This window comes from Phyllopteryx taeniolatus, chromosome 14, assembly GCF_024500385.1.
Source record: "Phyllopteryx taeniolatus isolate TA_2022b chromosome 14, UOR_Ptae_1.2, whole genome shotgun sequence".
NCBI classification, from domain to species: Eukaryota; Metazoa; Chordata; class Actinopteri; order Syngnathiformes; family Syngnathidae; genus Phyllopteryx; species Phyllopteryx taeniolatus.
The window spans coordinates 11,228,731-11,251,550 of NC_084515.1; the positions used below are offsets into that span (position 1 = coordinate 11,228,731).

The 22,820-nt window shown below is 40.4% G+C and overlaps 2 protein-coding genes across 4 annotated transcripts; one reads left to right on the top strand and one right to left on the bottom strand.

Annotated features, from left to right (window-relative positions):
• Positions 1-297: 297 nt before the first annotated feature.
• LOC133488774 (zinc finger protein 286A) lies at positions 298-4,506 on the top strand. Its single transcript, XM_061797097.1, has 2 exons — positions 298-798; positions 1,525-4,506. Exons 1-2 carry the CDS (start codon positions 525-527, stop codon positions 2,319-2,321), a joined length of 1,071 nt encoding a protein of 356 aa, XP_061653081.1. The 5' UTR covers positions 298-524; the 3' UTR covers positions 2,322-4,506.
• A 382-nt stretch (positions 4,507-4,888) lies between these two features.
• nectin4b (nectin cell adhesion molecule 4b) lies at positions 4,889-22,473 on the bottom strand. 3 transcript variants are annotated; one of them, XM_061797094.1, is made up of 11 exons: positions 22,331-22,473; positions 20,301-20,501; positions 19,013-19,180; positions 15,023-15,301; positions 13,741-13,858; positions 10,408-10,559; positions 9,429-9,597; positions 9,275-9,350; positions 8,226-8,285; positions 7,939-8,139; positions 4,889-6,918 (listed from the first exon to the last, which is right to left on the bottom strand). In XM_061797094.1, the coding sequence occupies exons 1-11, from the start codon at positions 22,383-22,385 to the stop codon at positions 6,631-6,633; spliced, it is 1,767 nt and encodes a 588-aa protein (XP_061653078.1). In that variant the 5' UTR covers positions 22,386-22,473; the 3' UTR covers positions 4,889-6,630. The 3 variants fall into 3 exon arrangements, with proteins under 3 accessions (XP_061653078.1, XP_061653077.1, XP_061653076.1); XM_061797093.1 differs by having other exon boundaries at positions 7,945-8,139; positions 9,429-9,612; XM_061797092.1 differs by having other exon boundaries at positions 9,429-9,612.
• Between the last annotated feature and the right edge of the window lie 347 nt (positions 22,474-22,820).

Consider the following 22,820-nt stretch of genomic DNA (forward strand, 5'->3'; position numbering starts at 1 on the left):
GTGATCCGAGTGAGGACAGAAAATGGATGCGTGGTAATTTCAACATAGAATTGTACTAGAATTCAAACGCACCTTTATAACACTAAGACATAATTGAGTTCGATGGTGGCGTTACACTGCAACTCCAACCCCACCTGGTGGACAAACGTAGAACGCACCGCTTTACGCACCTTTAAATGGGCAGAAGCGTCTCGATTCTACAAGGTTTCATCAATTCGCAAAAAGAAAGTGTAACTTGGAAGCGAAGTGGAACGCCATAGTGGGAAATTAATTACCGTAAATTTGCTTCTAAGTCCTCCGAGCACATGTAGCCGTCGCGTGTTTGTGATGATTTCATGAATTTCGTCTCCTCGCCAGCGCCGTAGGATCATGTCACGTGACCGTTAGTACTTCCTGTTTCTGTTGCATTACACACACTGCGGTCTGTTTTCGCTACATCGGGAGGGCGCTCGTGATTATAAACGAAAGAAACCAAAAGAAATAATAATAACAGCTCTACGTTTTAATATACTTCAACATCCGCCATGTCGACGCAACCGGCTCACGGCGCGGCTTTCCAGAGTAAGTTAGCCTCCATCATGGAGACGCTCGCTCAAGCGGCCGTGTTGGAGATCGCGCAGCTGTGGGAGGACGCCTTCGCCCTGGTCCACGCCGAGCTCCGCCGTCGGGAGCGGGAAGTGGAAGCTCTGGAGAGGAAACTCCTGGAGAACCAGCGGCGCGATTGGAGTGTGTCGCCCGCGGCGCTCCGCTCCTCCGGCGGGGAGCAGCAACACGACCAGCCGCCGCTCACCACCGATGGTACAACACTTAAATTGTCTAATAAAATACATTTCTTAATATAACTATGCGCTTGCATATACGTCCAAATTCTACGGAATAAAGTAAACATTGGTGCAATCTTATTAATTGAAATATAAATGATTAAAGCGATTTTACAACACCATAACGTCAAATTTTGTCCAGTCAGGGCCACCATACGTTGTTGTTGTTGTGTCTCAGGCAACGCGGAAGTTAGGCCTGTGCTGGGAATCCCTCACTATCTGCTATATAGTCTCCTTTATAGGGACTTTGCCATATTGCAGTGATGTTCGAATGTATCCCACAATGCACCTCGAATAGGAGTGAACAACCACAGTTTAATATTTCTGGCTCTGAGTGGGGGCCTGTTGATTGGCAGTTCTGACGCAAGCCGTGAAAGAACAAAAGGGACACTTAAACTTAAATGTTGGCTCAGGTCACACACAATGAAAAGGTTTATAAGTGCCTATAAATTCCACAAGATGGCGGCAAATATAAGTTATATATAAATCCACTACTTGACTATCAGACAGGGTTATGGCTTAAGCATGAAGACAGCAAATATGCTGGGAACTCTAGATTTTACACTTGCATTTTTTTGTGTTCAAATAGGTTTAATATGATTAAAAAGTGTGTTGTAAAGTGTTTTTGCTGAAGTTTAAGTGTGTTTTTATATGGTCTCTGTATATAACAGAGGTTTACTGTATGGCATTTTTGTCAACCCAGGTTTAGCCACCGACGGTGTCCCAACAGCTGAACAGAGCGCCACAGAGAAGTCTGACTCCTCGGCCAATCAGAGAGTGGCACCGCCCCTTCAGGACAACATGAGCGAGCAGACGCTTGACGACGACGACGGAGCCGACAGGGATTTCCCCGTCAAGCGAGAGGACGATGAGAATGACGTCATGATTGTGGAGCACGCGACAGACGCTGAGGGCGCCGCCCCCATTGACAGGCCTATGGGTCGCGGCGTGGAAGAGGCCGTCGAGGACCAAGAGAGCCGCATGTGGTCGTCCGTTTCCGTTGGCGACAGCGACACCGCAGAGGAGGCGGACTACTTCCTGACCACCAATTCCCAGAATGTGGATTCGGAGATCCTGCTCATCGAGAATGCTTTGGACATCCTGGATACTTCCTCCGACAGGTTGCTCGCGGACGCCAGACACGCCGCGTCCAGTCACTCGAGGGTTCCCGTGACTTTTGGACAAACTCACCGGCCCGGCCAATCTGACGAGAGACAGAACTCCTTCCTCTCGGGGAAGTTCAATCTGGATAACGGCATCTTCATCTTCGACGACCAGAGGTTGGGCAAAAGCGCAGCGGGACGGCGGGTCAAGGAGAAGTGGTTCATCTGCCCGTTCTGCGGCAAGAGCTTCGACCGCGTCAGCCACCTGGAGATCCACCAGCGCATCCACACGGGCGAGAAGCCGTACACGTGCGACATGTGCGGCAAGTCCTTCTCCCAGAGGAGTAACCTGCGCACGCACCAGCGTACGCACAAGGACGCCTTAGCACCTCAGTGACCCTCCAAGACGAAGGGGAATGGGAATTTACAGAAATACGTGGATTATTACAACAAAATACATTTTGCCACCGTGCTCCGCCCACACGCAATGACGAAAACTCAAATTTAGGGGTCATCGGTAGAGTAGAAGTTCTTCAAATTTGGTAACAACTGGATCAAAATTCTACTACAGAAGTACCTCGACTTACGAGTGCCCTAATTAACAAGTTTTTTGAGCTATGAGGCATCAGTCGGACGATTTTTTTTTTTTTGCTTTGACTTGTGAGCAATGACTTGAGTTATCAGTAGTGCTGGGCGATATGTTCTTGACATAATTTTCAAAATTTGAAAATTCAGACAAATTGTTCTGGAGGTGAATTTCTATAGGTTGGAAGCTCTGCAATCATAGCCATAAATGCAGTTTTACTAATAATTGTCATAATAATTTCTTCTGGAGTTTCAGTTTTCGGCCTAGGGTTTCTCATTTTCGTTTTGGTCAAGAATTTTCATTTCGGTACATCAATAATTATATTTTGAAATACCTGCAGGGAAAAGTAATTTATTTCTTTGTGATATTTATAATTGTTAATTAAACCTTCTGCTTTACAATGTAAACCAATTTGGTCTGGTCCAGTTTTATACATTTACAAACTTTAATACAATAAAGAGTCATATTGAATATCGACATTAGGGGGGAAAAAAATTATATCAAATTTAGGCCATATTGCCCAGCACTAGTTACAAGTGCGCTTCAGACTCCACTGCTCAAGTGAAGCAATTAAAAGGGAGTTTGGAATTTTAAAAAAAATATCACATTTTGTCATATTTGCTAAAACAGTCATTACTTGACAGTAGTACATGACAAGTAGGGCTACGCACGAATCAGTGGTGACTCGATTCGAGTGGGCGTGGAAATGCGACCTTCGAATCGGAATTTTCAGACTCGAATCAGAACGAATCTTATAATATATTCTGACAAGAGCTGCAATTGCTGCCACGCTGCATTTACTTAAAAAAATGTAAAAAAAATATGTCGCCATTTTGACTTACTGCGCATAGTTTCTGCGCATGTGCAAAGTTGTAGTTAGTTCTTGCATTTGGTCGTGGATCAAGGGACGTTCTCCGTTGCCTTCGTGTAGTCCCAAAGCTAGTTTATTCTTAGCCATGTCGCGTGTCTTGTGACGTAATACGTACGCAACGGCCAATAAAGGGTCCATTCAGAAATATATTGGGACGGCGCTCTGCTACACTGGACCATTTCTGAAGAGTAGAGTTAGGACGTCAGATTGAATTTCCCGACGCACCCAAAATTTTGGGGTCGGTGAAAACATGTCAGTGATGTGAGACTTCTTTGTCGTGTCTGAGACGGATAAAAGTCAAACTATTTGCATTCTGCAACAATGCAGTGCCTCTTGGGGGACAAGTCTACAAAATGCTTCAATACAACAAATTTAATCCGGCGCTTGTATAAGGAACATGAGGAGGAGCACAGCGAGTTGAAGAAAACGCAGCATGGAAAAAGAAAAGCAAACAGCACCCGCCCGAATAGCCATGACAGTGAGAAGAGTTGGCACGTTGATACTTAAGGAGTTCATCGTGCTGGCCGACCTTTAATATTATGGAGAACCCCGTATTCTTCCTCTTAAATCTCAGTGATCGGTTTATTTAAGCTTGCTAACAGGTGATCAGCCCCAAAAAACCTGATCGTGCAAAGCCTATCAAAAAAAAAAAAAACCTGGAAAGTGTCGTCGTTGCAGCGGCGTCCGCTGAGCTCTGCCTAGCAGGCCTGGGCGCGTGCCGCCGGGTGCTGTTTTTATTCAATTGTTACTTCTGAAGAGCTGTAAACTGCTTAAGAAGAGGGACGGCGTTCTGTTCCCATAACTGCGGAGATACGGCGCAACCGATCATGCGTGTGTACAAAGAGAACGCCACAGCTCAGGTTTTTGGAATGAAACCTGTGCCAAGAAAGACTGCCTGCTGCGGGAGCGGCCGCTCTGCACCCAGGAAAGGAGAAATAGACGGCACTCGCTCGTCCACGCCACAACACACAAATGTACTACTGCGTGTGTGTCTATGTGCGTCTTTTGGTTCATTTATTTACATTTGTTGTTTTATTTATATTTTACAGGGCTTTTTTTTTTTGTTTTTCTTTATTAAAAACATAAGCCCCAAAACATTTTGTTTTTGGGAGGGGCTGGAACGGATTAATGGCATTTCAATTCATTTTAAATGGGAAAAGTTCCATTTGCGATACAAGTGTTTTTAAGTTGTGCGCGTGGTAACGGAACAAATTAAACATCTAAGTTGAGGTAGCACCGTAGTTCATTTTTAAAGGACACCAACAAAAAGTGGAAATGACCCACGCAAAGACGAAACCCCAAATTGTCCGCAATTTATCTACCCCCCCTCCCCCATTTGTCCAGGACCCCCTAAAGAGGCTGCTTCAAACCAAAATTGTAGATTTCCCGCGTCTTTTCAGCCATGGCTTCTTGACAGAGCAGTTAGCTTAGCATAGTTTGAAACAAATTTCCTTGAGTATTGAGTAAAACATTCCCTTACAAAAATGTTTTATCTACATAGAGAATGTCACAATACAAGAATGTTTTTAAATTGCTGATGCTGTGCTTTGATGAATAAACATTTACAAGTAAACAGTTCAAGTTGTTGAACGCAACACAATCAATAGTATCAACACTGTGCTATAAAACATAAGGTTTGGCCGTGTCTGCATTTGACCCTGCCGCCATCTGCATTTCATACACGTAGCTCAGAAACGGTGTAAACAGTAAATGTGGAATTTTACAGGTTCAACTATTAATAATACAAAAGTGAAAGGTACTGATACGTAATAGGGTTTTAAAGTCGATCCGCAAATTTGCCGGCTTTCAAGGTAGTATCGGGCTAACGCCTGTCACTTTTCACGTCCTGTTGTGTTGAAGGCAACTGTACGGCAATTATTTTCTACGTCACACACAAGTTCTAGGAACCTTTAGTTATTGGTAGTTGCAGGTCCTGGAACTAAAAGGTTCCAATAAAATAAGTTCCTTGAACGGGGTGACTACCCTTTTGTTTTTGGGCCACGATAAATGATCATAGAACTGAATTCATACACAAGCTCCTGTAAGTGCAACCAATAAATGGTCCTCCAAAACTCTCTCGTTCCGGTGGTAATCTTCCTATAGTGGAAATGGCAGGTCTTCTGTTACGGCAGTTTTCCAAAGATTGCTAAATCTCTTGAAACTACAACAACATCAAGCTTTTTGTGACTTGATAAATGACCCTGGAACGAAATTTACAGAATAGTTCACAATGGTCCACCAAAAGTTCAGAGTTAGAGAAGAAAAATTATTCCGGTGCAAATGGCGGATCTTCTGTCATGGCAATTTTCCAAAGGTTTCTGGACCTCTCAAAACTACAATCCCACCTGGCAGGGTCTTTTTTTGGCCGAATAAATGATCCCAAGACTAAAATAATTGAATAGTTCCTGCAGTGCAATCACACAATGGTCCTCCAAAAGGTATTAGTTCCGAGGTAATGTTTCTGCTGTGGAAATGCCAGATCTTCTGTCACTGCAATTTTTCTAGACCTCTCAAAACTAGTAGGTTTTTTTTGGCCTGATAAATTACACTGGAAGTAAATTTACACAATAGATCACAATGGTCCTCCAAAAGTTCCACGGCGAAGGTCCTACGGTGGAAATGGTAGATCTTGTGTTACAGCTTTGATGCATCAATTTTCAAAAAGTTCCTGGACCTTTCGAAAGTACTACCCCATTTTGCAGGCTCTTTTGGCCCTGATAAATTACACTTGAACTCAATTTAGACACTAGCTCCAAACATAGAATGGTCCTCCAAAAGTTCCTAGTTCTAGGGTAACATTCCTATGGTGGAAATGAGTATCTTCTGTTATGGCTCTGATGCAGCAATTTTCCTGGTCCTTGCACCTCTCGAAAGTACCTTTTTGTACCATAATAATTGACTGGAACAAAATTTACAGAATAGTTCACAATAGTCCTCCAAAGGTTCTAGGGTGAAGTTCATCTGGTGGAAAAAACTTTCTGTCACAGCAATTTTTCCTAAGGTTTCTGGACCTCTACAATTTACTACCCCATCTAGCAGGGCCTTGTTTTGGCCCCAATAAATGACCCCAGAGCAAAATTTAAACATTGTGGTCCTTCTAAAGTTCCTAGTTCTGGGTCAAAGTTCATGTCTTGTTGGCGATAATGATCTGACTGCGGGATCTTGTGTTACTTTGTGAAAGTGCCAATATCCCGCCTTCACTGGGTCATTTGCGTACAAAAGGCGCAGGGTGACAATGGCCTAACTTGTCTATATGACCTGACCATGGGGGTGCAGCAGGATGGCGTTGGCGTGCGGCCGTGGCCGGAGCACGCCATTGCTGTAGTAGAAGTGATTGGTGAGCGCTTGGGACAGTTGGTAAGATTCGCAGCCATCCTCTTCGTCTTCCGGCCCGCCCGCGGGGGGTGCCGGCGGGGGACACCAATTCTCTTCCGGCGGGGGCACGGAGATTTCGCCAACGTCCGACGTGTCTCTCGGTCCCACGACGTCGTCCGAAGGAACTTTCAAAGGAAGCAGAGACGATGGAAGACCAGAATCCTGCAAGTTTACACACAATGTTATAGATAGTACGTACATGCTGTATATACATTATATAGTTATATGTATACACACAGGGCGATTGAAAAGTAACTCCCCATTTTAAAATACTGATAATTTATTCATATGTTGTAATAGATGCATGGATGTAATATTTTTCTCAATTTTTTTTTGTGTATGTTCCATGATTAAAGGAGCAAGTCTATTCTACCAAACCAGCGACTTTGGAAGAACTTGAAGGACGAATACGAGAAGTTATGTCTTCCATCCCACAAGAGCTCCTTGTGAAATCAATGAATGCGGTTCCCAGGCGGCTTGAGAAACTGCTGGCTAATGCTGGCGCCCATATCGAATTTGAAATAAAACTCCATGCAATACACTTTCTTCTCATGTTCATTTCTTGTAAGATTTATAGTTCAGAAATAAATTACAAGTACTTAAAAATAGGCAGTTACTTTTCAATCCCCCTGTGTATGTGTGTGGATATATATATATATATATATATATATATATATATTATGTATATATATATATATACACACACACACACACAGTATTTATTTATACATACACAAATATACACACACACCAGTAAATACAGCCATAGATAGTTCAATACAAAAAGATATGAGTACAATAATAAAAAAAAAAATTTTTTTTACATTGAAATATTTTTCTTATATTTTAAAAATGTTCACTTGTCGATTGTCACTCAAATTACAAATAAATGTTTTCGGACTTTTTAATATTTTAGATTGTTAAATGCATCTAACATGATTAAATTAAATCTAAATAATACATATAGTATAATAAAAGATGAAATATTGAAATCAGAATTTGAAAATATAAAAACAAATTGTATTTTCATAAAATTATTGTTTCAGTTAATTTTAAATTTAATTGAAGGTTTGCTAAATATATATATAAGAAATTGGGTGAAAAAAAAAAAAAAAAAAAAAAGAATTTCAATATTAAAATAAAACATTATTATGGTGAGAATGTTTTTCATCAGATGCTGACCAGTACCAGCGACATGTTGCTGCTCTTCCGGTATGAGTTGGCCCTCCCCCTGGGGTCATCTGTCTCCAAGTCGGTCACTCCCACCCTGCCATTGTCACTTTCGTCGTGCCAGGCGACGGGGCGGCCCGGCCCCTCCGAACCCCCCAGGGGCGCCCACCTGCCGCCCAGAGTGGACTGGCTGCCTTTGTAGATGGGCCGCTCCTGCAGGGCAGACGACATTGAAATAGTAAAATTAATATTATTATTTCCGATAATAGTCAAAATGGAGGATTTCGGGGAGGACTCACCAGAGACACTTGGCTGGTTTTCATGCGGCTGTCTGATCTGAGCAGAGCATAGTCTTCAGACTGGGAACAAGAAATGGCGTGGATTAGGCGGTTAACATTTAGGATTTTTTTTTTCCTATCTATACAAATATATTATTATTATTAAAAATGACTTGACATGGTAATACTGTGCAAGCTTTTTATTGGATATTAGTGATGCGATGAGAATCAACTGGAATACGTGAAATTCTAATTGTAAGATCAAGTCTTTATTAGAGGGGGAAAAAACATTTTAGTTCTACCCTTGTGAAGGTTTCTAAATATTTCATAAAAAAATTTAATATCAAACAAGTAAAAAGTAAAAGGAAAAAATAAACAAGTAAACAAAGGATTAGAAATCATTTTAATTGAAAATAAAAACAAGCAAATAAATATTTTATCATTAAAATTCAAATAAAATGTTAGTAAATTAAAGAAGTAATTGAAATAAAAATAAAGCTGTGTGAAATAATGAAATAAGATTTTAAAATAATAATCTGATCTGAAAAGTAATAAAATTTAAAAAACTAAATTAAAAAACAAATTTAAATGTTAACAAAAAGTACAATTATTAAAAATAATTTAAAAAAAATGAAATTTATAACAAACAAGTCAAAGTCAAATGTATAATAAATGGTATACATTTTTTAAAGTTTAAATTGAAAAATAAAAAAACGTAAATTAAATTTTTTTTAAATAATTTGAATTGAAAAACAAATTCAAACATAAATAAAAAAATAAGAAACCAGGTAAATAATTTTTTTTTAATAATAGTTACAAAATTAAAAAATAATTAAAATTAAATAAATACAATATTTTTAATGACTATATTCCAAAATATAACTAAAAAAGAATGTCACATTTTACAATAAGAGCAGTGTTTTGTTTTTTTTTATTTTATTTTTTTTAAATCATTTGTTTAAGTTATAAGGACAACATGCCAATTGATGTTGCAGATGTGTTTATGTGGCGCATGCAGTGGAAACAGAAACAGACACAAATAACTACCTCAAGTGTGTGTTTTTGTGTACCTGTGCTCGTGGGTCAGAGCCGACAGAGTTGAGCCTCCTAAAGGAAGCCTGCCGGGTCAAAGTGTTGACTTCCTCCCTGAGGCGAAACAACAAAAACGGCTTTGTGTTAAAATGTTCAACGTGTGTGTGACTTTCTATTTCTGCTGTGGCTCACATTTTGACGCTAAGCTGCCTCTCCAGCTTTTTGTTACGGCGTCTGTGGTGGCGCACGAGCAGCAGGACGACGACGGCCATGACCAGGACGGCGGCCGCGGCCGAGGCGCCGATGATGATGATCAGGGTGGACGAGTCGGATGCCAGCAACTCCTTGCGCTGAGATTTCTCTGCGAGGAAAGAGGCTAACAGACATGGTGACGTGTTCACATGGCAATAATGTACTGAAGATACACGCTTTGCTGGACACTTCATTAGGTACACCCACACGCTCTTATGGCATCTGCTACTTTAAAAACAATTGGGTCTTGAGGCTCATTTCAGATAATTATAAGTTTCAATAAATATTATTTATTTATTATATTTAGGGTGAGGATTCAGGATGTCATTTTAAAAAGTTAGGATTTCTTTCTGATATTTTTTAAGTAATACAAATATTAGTGACTAAACAATAATAATACTATACAATAATCAGAATCCTATATCCTATATTTAATTTAGATGTTTTTAAAAATAAAACACTGATAATAATAAAAACAATGTAATAAAATAAATAAAACAAAAATAGCCATAAATTAAAACACAAATTTATAAAAATCCTTACATTTAATCACTGAAGAAAATAACACTGGGGAACACAATTTTGGTTGAGTTAACAAATTTTTGGGTGCGGAATCCAAAACTAATCTCAGTTTCGCCCATCATATGTTTTAACTATAGGATCCCCGTTTTCTTAAAAAAAAAAAAAAAAAACATGAAAAATGTATGACTTGCTAAATAAAATTTAGTGAGTAATCTTAATTTAGTTAGTTTTGTGATTTTTGGTACTACTGCTTATATTTGGACCGTGATGGACTGTGCCTAGTGCTTGTGAGTACAATTGGTGAGATACACCACAAAGGGACGGAAAAGTTGCAGCACAACAATCAACGTTTTTTGTCTCATGAAGTCAAAACCTAAAAAACAGAAAAAACACTCACCGGTCACAGTCATCAAGTAGTCAGCCTTGGCCACGCCCACTTCGTTGCGGACAGCGCACTGGTATAGGCCGCTGTCGTCCAGACGCAAGCCTCGGTCGAACGTCAGACGCGCTCCTGACGCCGTGACGCCGTCCGGCAGAGCCCCGCCCCTCCTGCGCACGCCATCAAGGAGGCAAGACCGGAAGTCAGTCGGCATGCATTACTCCTACTTCACGTGATGGGGGTTTACGTTTAAGTGCCGCCATCCTACGTGTTCTGACTCTAATGTTCAACCATCTTCTATTGTGCTCCTCGTTAATGTCACTCATCCTATTGTCATTATGACTTCAGCAACTTAATCACATTTTGTGCGGGTTAATAGTTATTTATTTTATTCTATAGTTTTGTAAGGATCAAGTGTAACCACCAATTTGCAGGCACCTGAGCCACAAAAACCCAGCCAATTCCCTCTAAATGTCAGTTTAGTGGGATGAAAGCACACACAATGGAGACTGTTGGATCAGGTTGCCCCCCAGTTTCACCACACACATCACTTAATAGTCCTCCTTTTGCCAACAACCCCACCCAAGCCCAAAATGGAGTCAGCTCAAGTTTCATGTAGATGAATCCCATCTAACCTGCTATGCATAAGAAAGACAAAGGTGGAGGAAAGTTGGTTTTTTTTGCCATATATAATGCTTCTGACTATTTCTGCTGCTGTTTATGTTCACATCTGTTATTATAGTATGTATAGTATAGTATTCATATATCATCATTGTTGATATTTAGTCATGTAGCGCACTGCTGACTATTCTTGCTGCTTGTGTTCACGTTCACGTCACGGAACGTAGTTCTCTGTTCATACACTATATTGCTACATACAATGCCACTGACTATTCTTACTGCTTTAGTTAACATTTTCATCTGCAGTGGGTCCGGAAAGTATTCAGACCCCATTAATTTTTTCACTCTTTTTTTATATTGCAGCCATTTGCTAAAATAATTTAAGTTTATTTTCCCCCCTCATTAATGTACACACAGCACCCCATACTGACAGAAAAAAAACGGAATTGTTGAAATTTTTGCATATTAAAAAAGAAAAACTGAAATATCACACAGACATAAGTATTCAGACCCTTTGCTCAGTATTTAGTAGAAGCACCCTTTCGAGCTAATACAGCCATGAGTCTTTTTGGGAATGATGCAACAAGTTTTTCACACCTGCATTTGGGGCTCATCTGCCATTCCTCCTTGCAGATCCTCTCCAGTTCTGTCAGGTTGGGTGGTGAACGTTGGTGGACAGCCATTTTCAGGTCTTTCCAGAGATCCTCAATTGGGTTCAAGTCAGGGCTATGGCTGGGCCATTCAAGAACAGTCACGGAGTTGTTCTGAAGCCACTCCTTTGTTATTTTAGCTGTGTGCTTAGGGTCATTGTCTTGTTGGAAGGTGACCCTTTGGCCCAGTCTTAGGTTCTAAGCACTCTGGAGAAGGTTAACCCTGTACTTGGCCGCATTCATCTTTCCTTCCATTGCAACCAGTCGTCCTGTCCCTGCAGCTGAAAAACACCCCCACAGCATGATGCTGCCACCACCATGCTTCACTGTTGGGACTGTATTGGACAGGTGATGAGCAGTGCCCGGGTTTCTCCACACATGCCGCATAGGATTAAGGCCAACAATTTCTATCTTGGTCTCACCAGACAAGAGAATCTTATTTCTCACCATCTTGGAGTATTTCAGGTGTTTTTTTAGCAAACTCCATGCGGGCTTTCATGTGTCTTGCACTGAGGAGAGGCTTCCGTCGGGCCACTCTGCCATAAAGCCCAGACTGGTGGAGGGCTTGAGTGATGCTTGACTTTCTAGAACTTTCTCCCATCTCCCGACTGCATCTCTGGAGCGCAGCCACAGCGATCTTTGGGTTCTTCTTTACCTCTCTCACCGAGGCTCTTCTCCCCCGATTGCTCAGTTTGGCCGGACGGGCAGCTCTAGGAAGGGTTCTGATCGTCCCAAACGTCTTCCATTTCAGGATTATGGAGGCCACTGTGCTCTTAGGAACCTTAAGGGCAGCAGAATTTTTTTGTAACCTTGGCCAGATCTGTGCCTTGCCACAATTATGTCTCTGAGCTCTTCAGGCAGTTCCTTCAACCTCATGATTCTGCTTTACTCTGAGATGCACTGTGAGCTGTAAGGTCTTACATAGACAGGGGTGTTGCTGCAAATATTTCAACAATTACATTTTTTTCTGTCAATATGGGGTGGTACTGTGTATACATTCATGAGGGGAAAAAATGAATTTAAATGATTTTAGCAAATGGCTGCAATATAAGAAAGTGAAAAATTTAAGTGGGTCTGAATACTTTCCGGACCCACTGTACATATATCTTATGTATAGCATGGTCTGATTTTATATTATTTTATCATGTTTAGTTACTTTAGTGATACATGTGGATTATTTTCTATGTGGAACATCAATGCTGCAGACTATTAATGCTGTCTAGGGCTCGGGGGGAATAAAAAGATTCGAATAACTCTGCTGAGTCGAGTTCAAAAATAGGTTGACGCAGAATTCCTGCCTTGAAGCTCTGCCGGGACCAAAGAGAAAAAAAAAAAAAAAGGAAAAAAGTTACCCCCAAACCATGTTTAACACGGATATAAATTGCAGATGGACACATTGTTGGGCCACTGATAAACGTTGCCAAAAACGACAGAGGAGCATCTGTAAGTGATTTTTAAGACACCATTAGATGTGTAATGTACATATAACATGTACAGTATGAGTGAGCTGAATGGTAGTTGGCATATATTTTTTTTTTTTTGTAATCACTAGCGTGCTAATGCTAATCGCGACTGCTAACTGTTTAGCAAAGGCTGATTTTGTTGTCTCAAATTCAGTTTATACCATACACTCAGTACCAACATATGCAGTTTAAGGATAGAAGTCCAGTAAGATTAAAATGCATGTTAGTAGTAAAATAAATAAGAAAAAATAAAGAATAGATTTTTTTTCGGCGGCGATGACTCGACGAAATGGCTATAGTATAATCGTTTCAAATAAGGTTCGATCGTGACAGCCCTAATGCTGTCCACGTTCACGTCTGTATTCACAGTATCTATTGACCATGGACAGTTTGGTGCCAGTGTGCGCGTCTAATGTGTGTTTTAGCCCAATGATAGTACTAGTTAAATCACGACACAATGATTAAGCGCTTAGCACTCGTCTCCTGCTCCTGAGAAAATATTCCCCCTTGTAACTTTCCTAACTGCCGTTGTGTGTCATCCGCGGATCATGACACATTCCTCTTAAGTGCGTGTAAATGTGACTGCGTGTGCGCCGGCTCGTGCCAACAAGTCCCACCATGTCCAGGAGATGTTTTGGGGCGCGGGGAAGCCGCCGGCATTGCAGGTGAGCGCCGCCTGGTCGAGACCCGAGAACCAGTTGTCCGTCGCGGCGGTGATGGTGGCGTCTGGGGGATCTGACGGACACAAATAAAAACACAACATGAGCCAGCGTGACAACGAAACGTGAGATGTAAACAAACGTGACAACACATGGTCCCGTTGAATGTGGAGATCAAAAGGTAGTTCCAATACAGTGAGCCTTCGTTATTGTGGGGGATACGTTCCAGACCCACCCGCAATAGGGGAAAATCCACAATATCGACACCATATCATTCTTTTATAGTTTTACTCCACCCACATGCTTTTTTTATCCATTTCTATGCCTCTCTGTCAAAATACGTGTTGACGTGAAACCAGTCTGTGGCGCAAAAAAGGGTGGGGACCCCTGTACTGTGCTGAAAAAAATATCAACGACATCATCGATTAATCGACTTCGACTCCACAGAGCGTTGTCGTCCGGCGACGGCGGGTCGAAAGTCCCCTGTAAATTGGAAGATGAGATACCAAAAACACGTGAGTAGCGATCAATCGACTTAAGCGCTAAACCTCGATGCAGAGTAGTAAAGTCCACTCGTCGACTAAGTGGTTCAACCCCCAGTACCAGGATATGGACCTTACAGGGAGAACCAAACCCTAGCTGTTACAACTTCCGGTTACATTTTACACGTGCATATCTTCCTTATCTGATGCTGTTTACTTAAAAATATGTTGTATTTATTGCGTAAACTCACCGACGAAGGTCACCGTTTTGATGTCATTCCGTTTGCAAAAGTCGCGCGAATGTGCCGTGTATCCGTCCGTCCTTCCGGTGAAAGGGAGGAAGCGACGTCACAGTTAAAACTCATTCACTGCCAGGCCTTCACGTTAACATGGCTATTTGAATTCGACAGCCGTCAAAGGCAGTGAAATTAATGGAACTACTAGCTTGTTGCCTTCCATTTGAGCAAGCCCGGTTTGTTAAAAATGGCTCGGTAGGAACTGCAACTCCAACTGCTGCTCCCAGAGTGAGTGGTGGCCTTCGCCCCCTGACTCAGTTCAGCAATCGATTGCCCAGCAAGGAGACCTGATCAAATTGGAACCCAGGAAGCCCGTCAGCTCCACTCGTTATCCAATATAACAATATAAGAAAGTTTTGACATCTTAAGGTTTAGTTCCCCTTTTTTTAATGTCATCACACGTCAAAGCACACATTGATGAGTGACCTATTAATCGGTGTTAATCAGTGTCGGTGTACTCACAGTGCACCACCAGCTGGTTAGCAATCCTCCGCGGGCGCTCCAGGCCGGCGTGGCGCACCAAGCAGTCCAGCCGCTTGCCGTTCATGCTGCGCAGCGGGTGCAGCGAGAAGTAGCTGGAGACCGAGCCCCCCTCGCTGGTGCGGTTCTGGGCCTGGCCCGGCACGGTGGTTTCCCAGGAGAGGGTGGGCAGCGGGCGGCCCACGGCGCGACACGATGCGGCCACGCGGAACGACTGGCCCTCCACCAGCACCGCCGGCTCCAGCGAAGAGATGGGAAGGACTGGAATGAAAATATAAAAGCGGTGGTTACAGTAGGCAAAGGTGTTCGGATCACTTGTGGTTTGCTTGTGCTTTTAGAGAATAGGTTAGTTTAGTTATGTGAACAAGGAATTTTGACTGAATTGGGGGATATTTCTTTAGATATTAATATACAAATAAAACATCCATCCATCCATTTTCTGAGCCGCTTCTCCTCACTAGGGTCGCGTGCGTGCTGGAGCCTATCCCAGCTGTCATCGGGCAGGAGGCGGGGTACACCCTAAACTGCTTGCCAGCCAATCGCAGGGCACATAGGAACAAAAACCCATTCGCACTCACAATAAAACAACAACAAAAAAAAAGGAAAATGTAATTAAACATAAAATTTTAAACCAAGTAAATTAAAAAATAAATGGAAAAGTATAATGACAAAATATTAAATACAATAAAACAAAAACTAAAATGTACAATTTTAAACAAACATTTTAAAAATTGTAATGGCGACAATTACATAAATATATTATATTTTAAATATAAAAAAAATATACATAATATTAATATCAATGGATCTTGTATTATATATGTATTTGTTAAATAAATAAAAAAAGATTTGTACTTAAAACAAAAATGGAACAAAGAAAATAAACTGAGTAAATTAAATATGACAGGAAGAAATACAGAAAATAAAATTACATTTTAACAAACATTTAAATGTTTTTTAATTCAACATGTTTATATCTATATATACATGTTATATAATTTAATCGATTGTATCAATGTTAATTTATTTTGCGTTATATTATTGCACCTCTAATTTAATGTAGTCTTTTTCCACGATACAGTACATATAATTTCTGTTATTCTTATAATTTCTATACAGATTTCTGCGAATTATTTTGGTGTGTGTGCTGATTTTAATGTCCTTTTGGACTCAATAAGAACACTATTGAATTGGTTTAAGCATACTTCATTAATTGATCTTAATATATTCATTTCTCTATGAACTTGGGGCCCTTTCACGAGTTTAACACATGCAATAGTTGGGCGACTACAACACCCTGTTATGTTTCTCCTAGAATAAAAATAACTAATCAGTGCCCGATTATAAATGGCTGCAACTAAGTCATGAGTCGGGTGTGTCAGAGTGAATGTTTTTCTGTGTTTGTGCTGCTTTGTTTCCTCTGTCAAGGCAACAAGAACAACAACATCTGTCTTCGAGTATCAGACAAGGCTTTTTAAAGTCTTTTTTTTTTTTATTTAAAAAAAAAAAAAAAAAAAAAAGCATGTTGACAGGCATACGCACAGACATAATTGGGGGCAGGTGCTCAAGCCAAATAAAGGCCATCAAAACCCATGGCAAAAATTATAAAATGAAGAAGAAACAGTAGAATCAATTTTATATATTTATTTTTGTCAAAACAACACAGTCAATAATAAAACTATGAGAGCCCCTTCAAAATTGATATAAAAAAAGACAAGAAGAAAACTGTTCAGGAAGGTTGCCAAGAGGTCGACAGCAACATCGAAGAAATTGCAGAAATTTGCGGCAAGTACAGACTACTGCAGGTGACAACAATCGGCAGTCTTCTTCATTTGTCCAAGCTCTGGGGTAGGCTGACAAGATGGAAGCCTTATCTTATAAAATATAACTAACACTAACACACACACACAATCTCCCAAACACATGTTGGAAGAAAATGTGTTACGGCCGATAAAACCAAAGTAAAATTTGTATAATTCCAATAATAATAATAATAATTCCAAAAGGTATGTTTGACGCAAACACAACTTTGCTCATCACTAAAGGAAGAGCAGCGTCATGCTTTGGGGCTGTTTTTCTTCAGCTGGAAATGAGTGGACCAAAATATGAACAGATACAAACAATACTCAGTCTTAGCACAAAACCTTCTGACTTCTGCTAATATATATATAAAAAAAAAAAAATAATAAATAAAAAATGGGCAGAAAAAGCCTACCAGAACATCTGAACTTGATTTGGCCTCCACCAGAGGCACTTGAAATGGTGGCAAGTAACATGAGTTTTAATGTTCTATGTAATTTTTACAGCCACATCCCCAGAGGGTGTGCACACTTGTGCAACCACTAGCTCAGCTGTTTAGTTTTACTTCCCATCTCTAAAAGATTATTAAGAAATTTGCGTTGAACAGGTTCCAGATTTTTTTTTTTATGTCCACTGTATATTAGTTTTTAATTTTAATTATCTCGCAACGTTATTCCTCATTTGTAAACCTTTACCCATTTATCCTGTAAATGTTTGCATGAAAATATCCCCTTGAGTAAAGGTGACTTTAGAGTTTGGGCCAGGATCCTATAATAATAAAATATTGACATTTTACTTCCAGTAGCTACGTAATGTTTTCAGCGGACAGCCACGTTATAACGTTAAGTATTGTAGTTCATTTTGGACCGTACTTCTCACTCTGCTCGGGACTGAATGAGAGCTAAGTGTAGGTGAACGAGGAAGAGGTGGTCAGCAAATCCAGATCAGATATCAAAATGCTTTTGGGGGGAATTGATGACAGAGAGGGTCATTTTAATTTTTTTTTTAAATCTTGATGAATGAAGAAAAAAAAGGGTACTTTCTTCATCAAGGTCAAAAGGGCAGGTGCTGGAGCCCCACTAAGGGTCTATTTGTGCACGTGCCTACACGATGACAAGACGACGTAGAATGTCACGGAGTTGAATGTCACTTATGCCGTTTGGAGATAAACACATTTTTGTGCGCTTACTCTCCCATTACCGACACACGACAGTGATTCACGCACAAACCACAAAACAGGAAGTTAGCATAAACAACAAAGCAAGCCCTTTGTGCCTTGCACGAATAGAGAACGGGGCGAAAAACGCGCGGGAGCTGATTCAACAGAAACTCAAGGTAAAATGTAATACCGCCTGCTGCTTTTGATTGACAGCGAGGTCTCTGGGTAAAAAAATTGCCATGTCATAAAATAACTCAACTTTAAAAACAACTATAGCTGTAATGAAGTGGGGTATGATTTTAATTATTTGGAGATTTGCATTATTTGTTACTTTTATTTCACTTGATTTTTTTAATTACATTTTGCATGTGTTATTTGATTGTTTACATTATGTATTTTATTAATATACTTAATTCTATTACATTATTTTCTTTATTTATAGTTATTTTTTTGACTTTTCATTTGTATTGTAGTGTATTTACGATGTTATTAGTTACTTGAATAACAGAAAAAATGCAAAAACTAATTATTGTTCTATGAATATTTTGATGTTTTTTGTGCTTTTCTTCCTTGCTGCACTTTTTATTTTCATTCATTATTTAATGTTTGAAATTAGTTTTATTTTATATTTTTAATTGTATTTCATTTGATTATTTATCTATATTATTTACTGTTGTATTGAATATTTAATTATTCAAGTAAGTAATCGTGTTTTTATTGTATTAGTCCATGTTGATTTTATTTTTCTAAATTTCCTAATTTATTTGATTTATTGTTTTAGTTTTTATTTGACTTCAAAACCAGGTCCTCGCTGAACTTCAAATGCTCTCAGCCCGGTTTACTTCCAGTTTTGTTTCCTTCGGCAACCCATTTAGGCGGAAGACCAGTCGGGCCTGAACCTTCAACTAGTGGCTTTAATAACGCCTCCATTGCTTCAAGACGTGACAACCACGTAACATATGGACGGAGCAAAAAAAAAAAAAAAAAAAAAAAAAGGCAGATTCAAAACTTACCCCACACGGTCAGCGTGATGCGCCTCTCGAAGTTTCCGTTGGGGAACGTGGAGATGTGGCAGGTGTACGTGCCGTCGTCAGATTCCTCCGTGTTGGGGACGAGGAGAGCCGAGTTGGCGATGGGGTTGTCGCTCTCGAACCTCACGCGACCCGCGTAGCGTCCGAACTCTGTCGGAAGGAAGGAGCACGGGTTTAAAGAAACAAAACAAAAATACATGTCCCACAATGCATCAGGAGGAGAAGTTGATTCATAGAGCCAGTTTCACTTTGCTATTAAATTGTTACGTTTCTATGTCTATCATGAGTAGAGGCACAAAAACAGGATCCAGGTAAAAAAAAAAAAAAGACACAGGCAGTCTGCCATTTTGGCCCAAAGAGGGCATTTTAGGGTCAATTTGGTGGTATCCCCCTGATTTGGGGAGCGGGGGGGGGATATGCCCCTCAAAACAGTTTCACTTTGCAACATGAAATTTGATAGGATTGTCTATCATGAGGATACCCACAAAAAAGTCTAAAGAAGCCATGCCAGAAAACACACAGGAAGTTTGACATTTTGGTTTGAAACCAACATTTTAAGGTCAATTTATTGAAAAATGTACATTTGGTGACATTCCCGGGATTTATTTATTTATTTTATTTTTTTTAATTCGGCCCCAGAAGACAGCTGTACTTAGCAACGTCTGGTTGGTGCGTCTATCATAAGACTCACCAAAAAAGTCTGGCATTTTGGTGTTAAGGGGCAATTTTTGACAACTTTTACAGTTCCCTCAAAAACTAATAAATTGTTTTGTTTTTTTTTAAACTACAAATTTCGTCCAAGTCTGACCAAGTCGGAACCTCTTATACTAGGCAGGGGGACAAATTTTAAAACATTTGAGTTTTCATCATTCCGGGTGGATGGAACATGGCGACCAAGTGTGATGTTTCACCATAAAACACAACTACATGAAATGTAATAACAAGGTACGAAAAAAATTTCTTCAGAAGTCGTAGCCGAAAAGACAGGAAGTTTACAATTCTGTTTTGAAGTGGCCATGTTAGGGTCATTCTGACAACTTCATGGGTTCCCTCAGAAACAAACCACTTTCGACTGTTTAATTATGCCCAAATTTGAATCACATACTGTATACTATACCAGACAGATAGCCGATTACATTTTCGAACATTGGCAATTTTTTCATTGCGTGTGAAGCGGAGTATTGCTGAAAAAGTTTTGAAGGCTTGGCATAAAACAGTAATAACTCAAAAACAACCAAATCGCCCGTAACACTGAATCTGCTTTGCCTACCCGTGTGTCCTTCCGTGAAGTGGGCGGTGATGATCTGGTCCTTGGTGCCGTCACGCAGCTCCTTGTACCAAGTCACCTGCACCACCTTCTCGTCCACGGCACCCCGGTAGCGACACGGCAGCCGAGTGGCGCTCTCGGCCAGCGAGCGCTGAGACGTGACGGCCCGGAGAGGCTCGATGAAGACGCCGTGCGTGCACGCCGCTGGTGGAAAAAGAAAAAAAGAAAAGAAATGAGTAATTAAGGTACTGTTATGCCCGCCCGTGTGGGCAGGGAGAGTCACAGTCGATGCTCTTTCAGCCATTTATTGAACTGGACAAACAGTCAAACATGCAAATCCAAAATGAGAACACTCACAAGAAGCGACTCCGATTCTAGTTCCTTACATTGCCATTGTAAAAAGGGTGACTAGTTTTAGTTGATTTCAGTTGTATCGTACAGTGCTTATCTTCTCTTTTTACTGTTGAAATGTACATGCGATCAGATAATGATTTGCGGTGAAGCAGGATGTGGCTCACTGCCCAAGGTTATTCCCGTATGGTCTATTCCGACACTATCGTCATCAAGATGGTGACAGCCTGACTAGAAAGACAACTCCCAGACAATTCCCAGTGTTTTTTTTTCTTATAGTAATTTAGAAAATACTGCCAATAAAAAAAAGACAAAATAATTTACTGTGTTGATGCCTTGATAATGTGTTCAGGGTGTCCGTGTTACATGCCGAGTCTGTTGCAACGGGTATGGAGGAGGGGGGGGGGAGCGGCGGAACAGAATGCGGCCATGTGGCATTCTTTGACTTCTTGCCGAACTTCTTGCGGACACTCGCTGCCAGGTCATGGGTTTTTATTGGTACGCCATTTCCTGTCCCCTTCTTAAGATTTTTGTGATCGGGTGATCAAATGATCAGTGGTCTTAATTTAAAAGTTCAGACAATTGCTGTTAAAAAACAATTCTTGAAATAAAATATATATTAACATTTTAAATGTATCTAAAAATATCTTACGTGTTATGTTTTTGTAATTTACTGTACCAGTCAGTCTTCCATTATGAGTAAATTGTTTATTTTTCAAAGAGATTTAGCCAATTGCGCATGTTTTTGTTTTGTTTTTTCAATTGAAAAGATGTGAAACACTTCAGAGGGGCCCAAAATAAAAAACAATTAACATTAAATTAAAAATAATTCAATTAAATGCGAACACAATTGCATAAGAATTTAACAAAAGAAAAAAACAACCGCCATGACAACATCCCATGTCAAGTTAAAACCAGATGTGATCCAGATTGCACATTTGGCAGCAATGTAAACACAACATGTCAAATCCCGTCAAGCTCAGTCAAATCTCAAGTGATTCACTTTGTGGTGTTTTTTTCTTCCTATGCAGCTGGTTTGGTTATGTGCACGCTCATTATAATGCCAATTAATCAAAATGAAATATGTATTGTTATGAGGCAAGTGTGTGTTAATTATCATGTTTGTGAGGCAAGTTTGTATTGAGAACTGGAAAAGCTTGTGTGGCAGCAAAGCTGTGGTGCGTTCAAGCGAACTCGCGTTTGTCCGAGTTGTTGTCATTTAAACGTTTTTTGTTTTTTTCACGCTGAGCTACTGTTCGGCCCATATCAGCGCTGTAATCATTAATCAGCAGCCTCATCAATCAGTAACCCCTCTAGTTTAAAAAAAAAAACCAAAACGAAAGAAAGCACAAAAGGCCAGGTTTCAAAGTACAAATGTTTGACTTCAAGCCGTGTTTGTATCCCACGCTTTCAGTGTGTCACTTCTAGACCAAATGTTTGCACAGGAGCCCCAATTTCCTCAATATTCTTATCAATACCTGCCACATTTGTCACGCCAGTTCACAAGCACCGCTAACGGTACGATGTTTGATCAAATATGTATCCGTAATAGCGTTCAAAGTAAGGTTAGAAGTACAAACGTAGCGTTATTCTTTCAAGTTGACTACAAATACAAGGAAACCTTCGAAATCCCTACTCGGCTGCCACGCACATGAAGGCAACATAAACCGACTACTACTCACCGAACAAGACGACGAGCAGCGGCGAAAAGTTCACATTTCGCCGAGTAACTTCCATCCTGGTTCCACAAATGAAGCCGCCTTTATCGGAGCTGCTTAAAAAAAAACATCTCCCGTGACTCCTAAACAATCACAACGTAAGTTCATACGTGAGTGTGGACGCGCATGCAGGTGAGTCTTTCACGCGAGTATTTATATAAAAAAAAAAAAAATTTTAAACTTGATAATATATTAGTTTTAGCTGACCTCGCGACCTCTGCTGTTTGCTAAACAACCAAAAAGTTAATGAAATTGTTGACTATTCGATTAAGTGACAAAATAAAGCGTGTTGACACGCGGAAAGCTACGTCCCGACTGCACCTGTTGCTGCACTGGTGTAGTTTAAAGCAAGCCACGCCTCTTGGTCAACGGTGCGTTCGCGTGCCGGTACGAAAGTAGGATACTGCAAAAAGGTCAGAAAACATACATATTATCTATTATGACTTATGCAAGT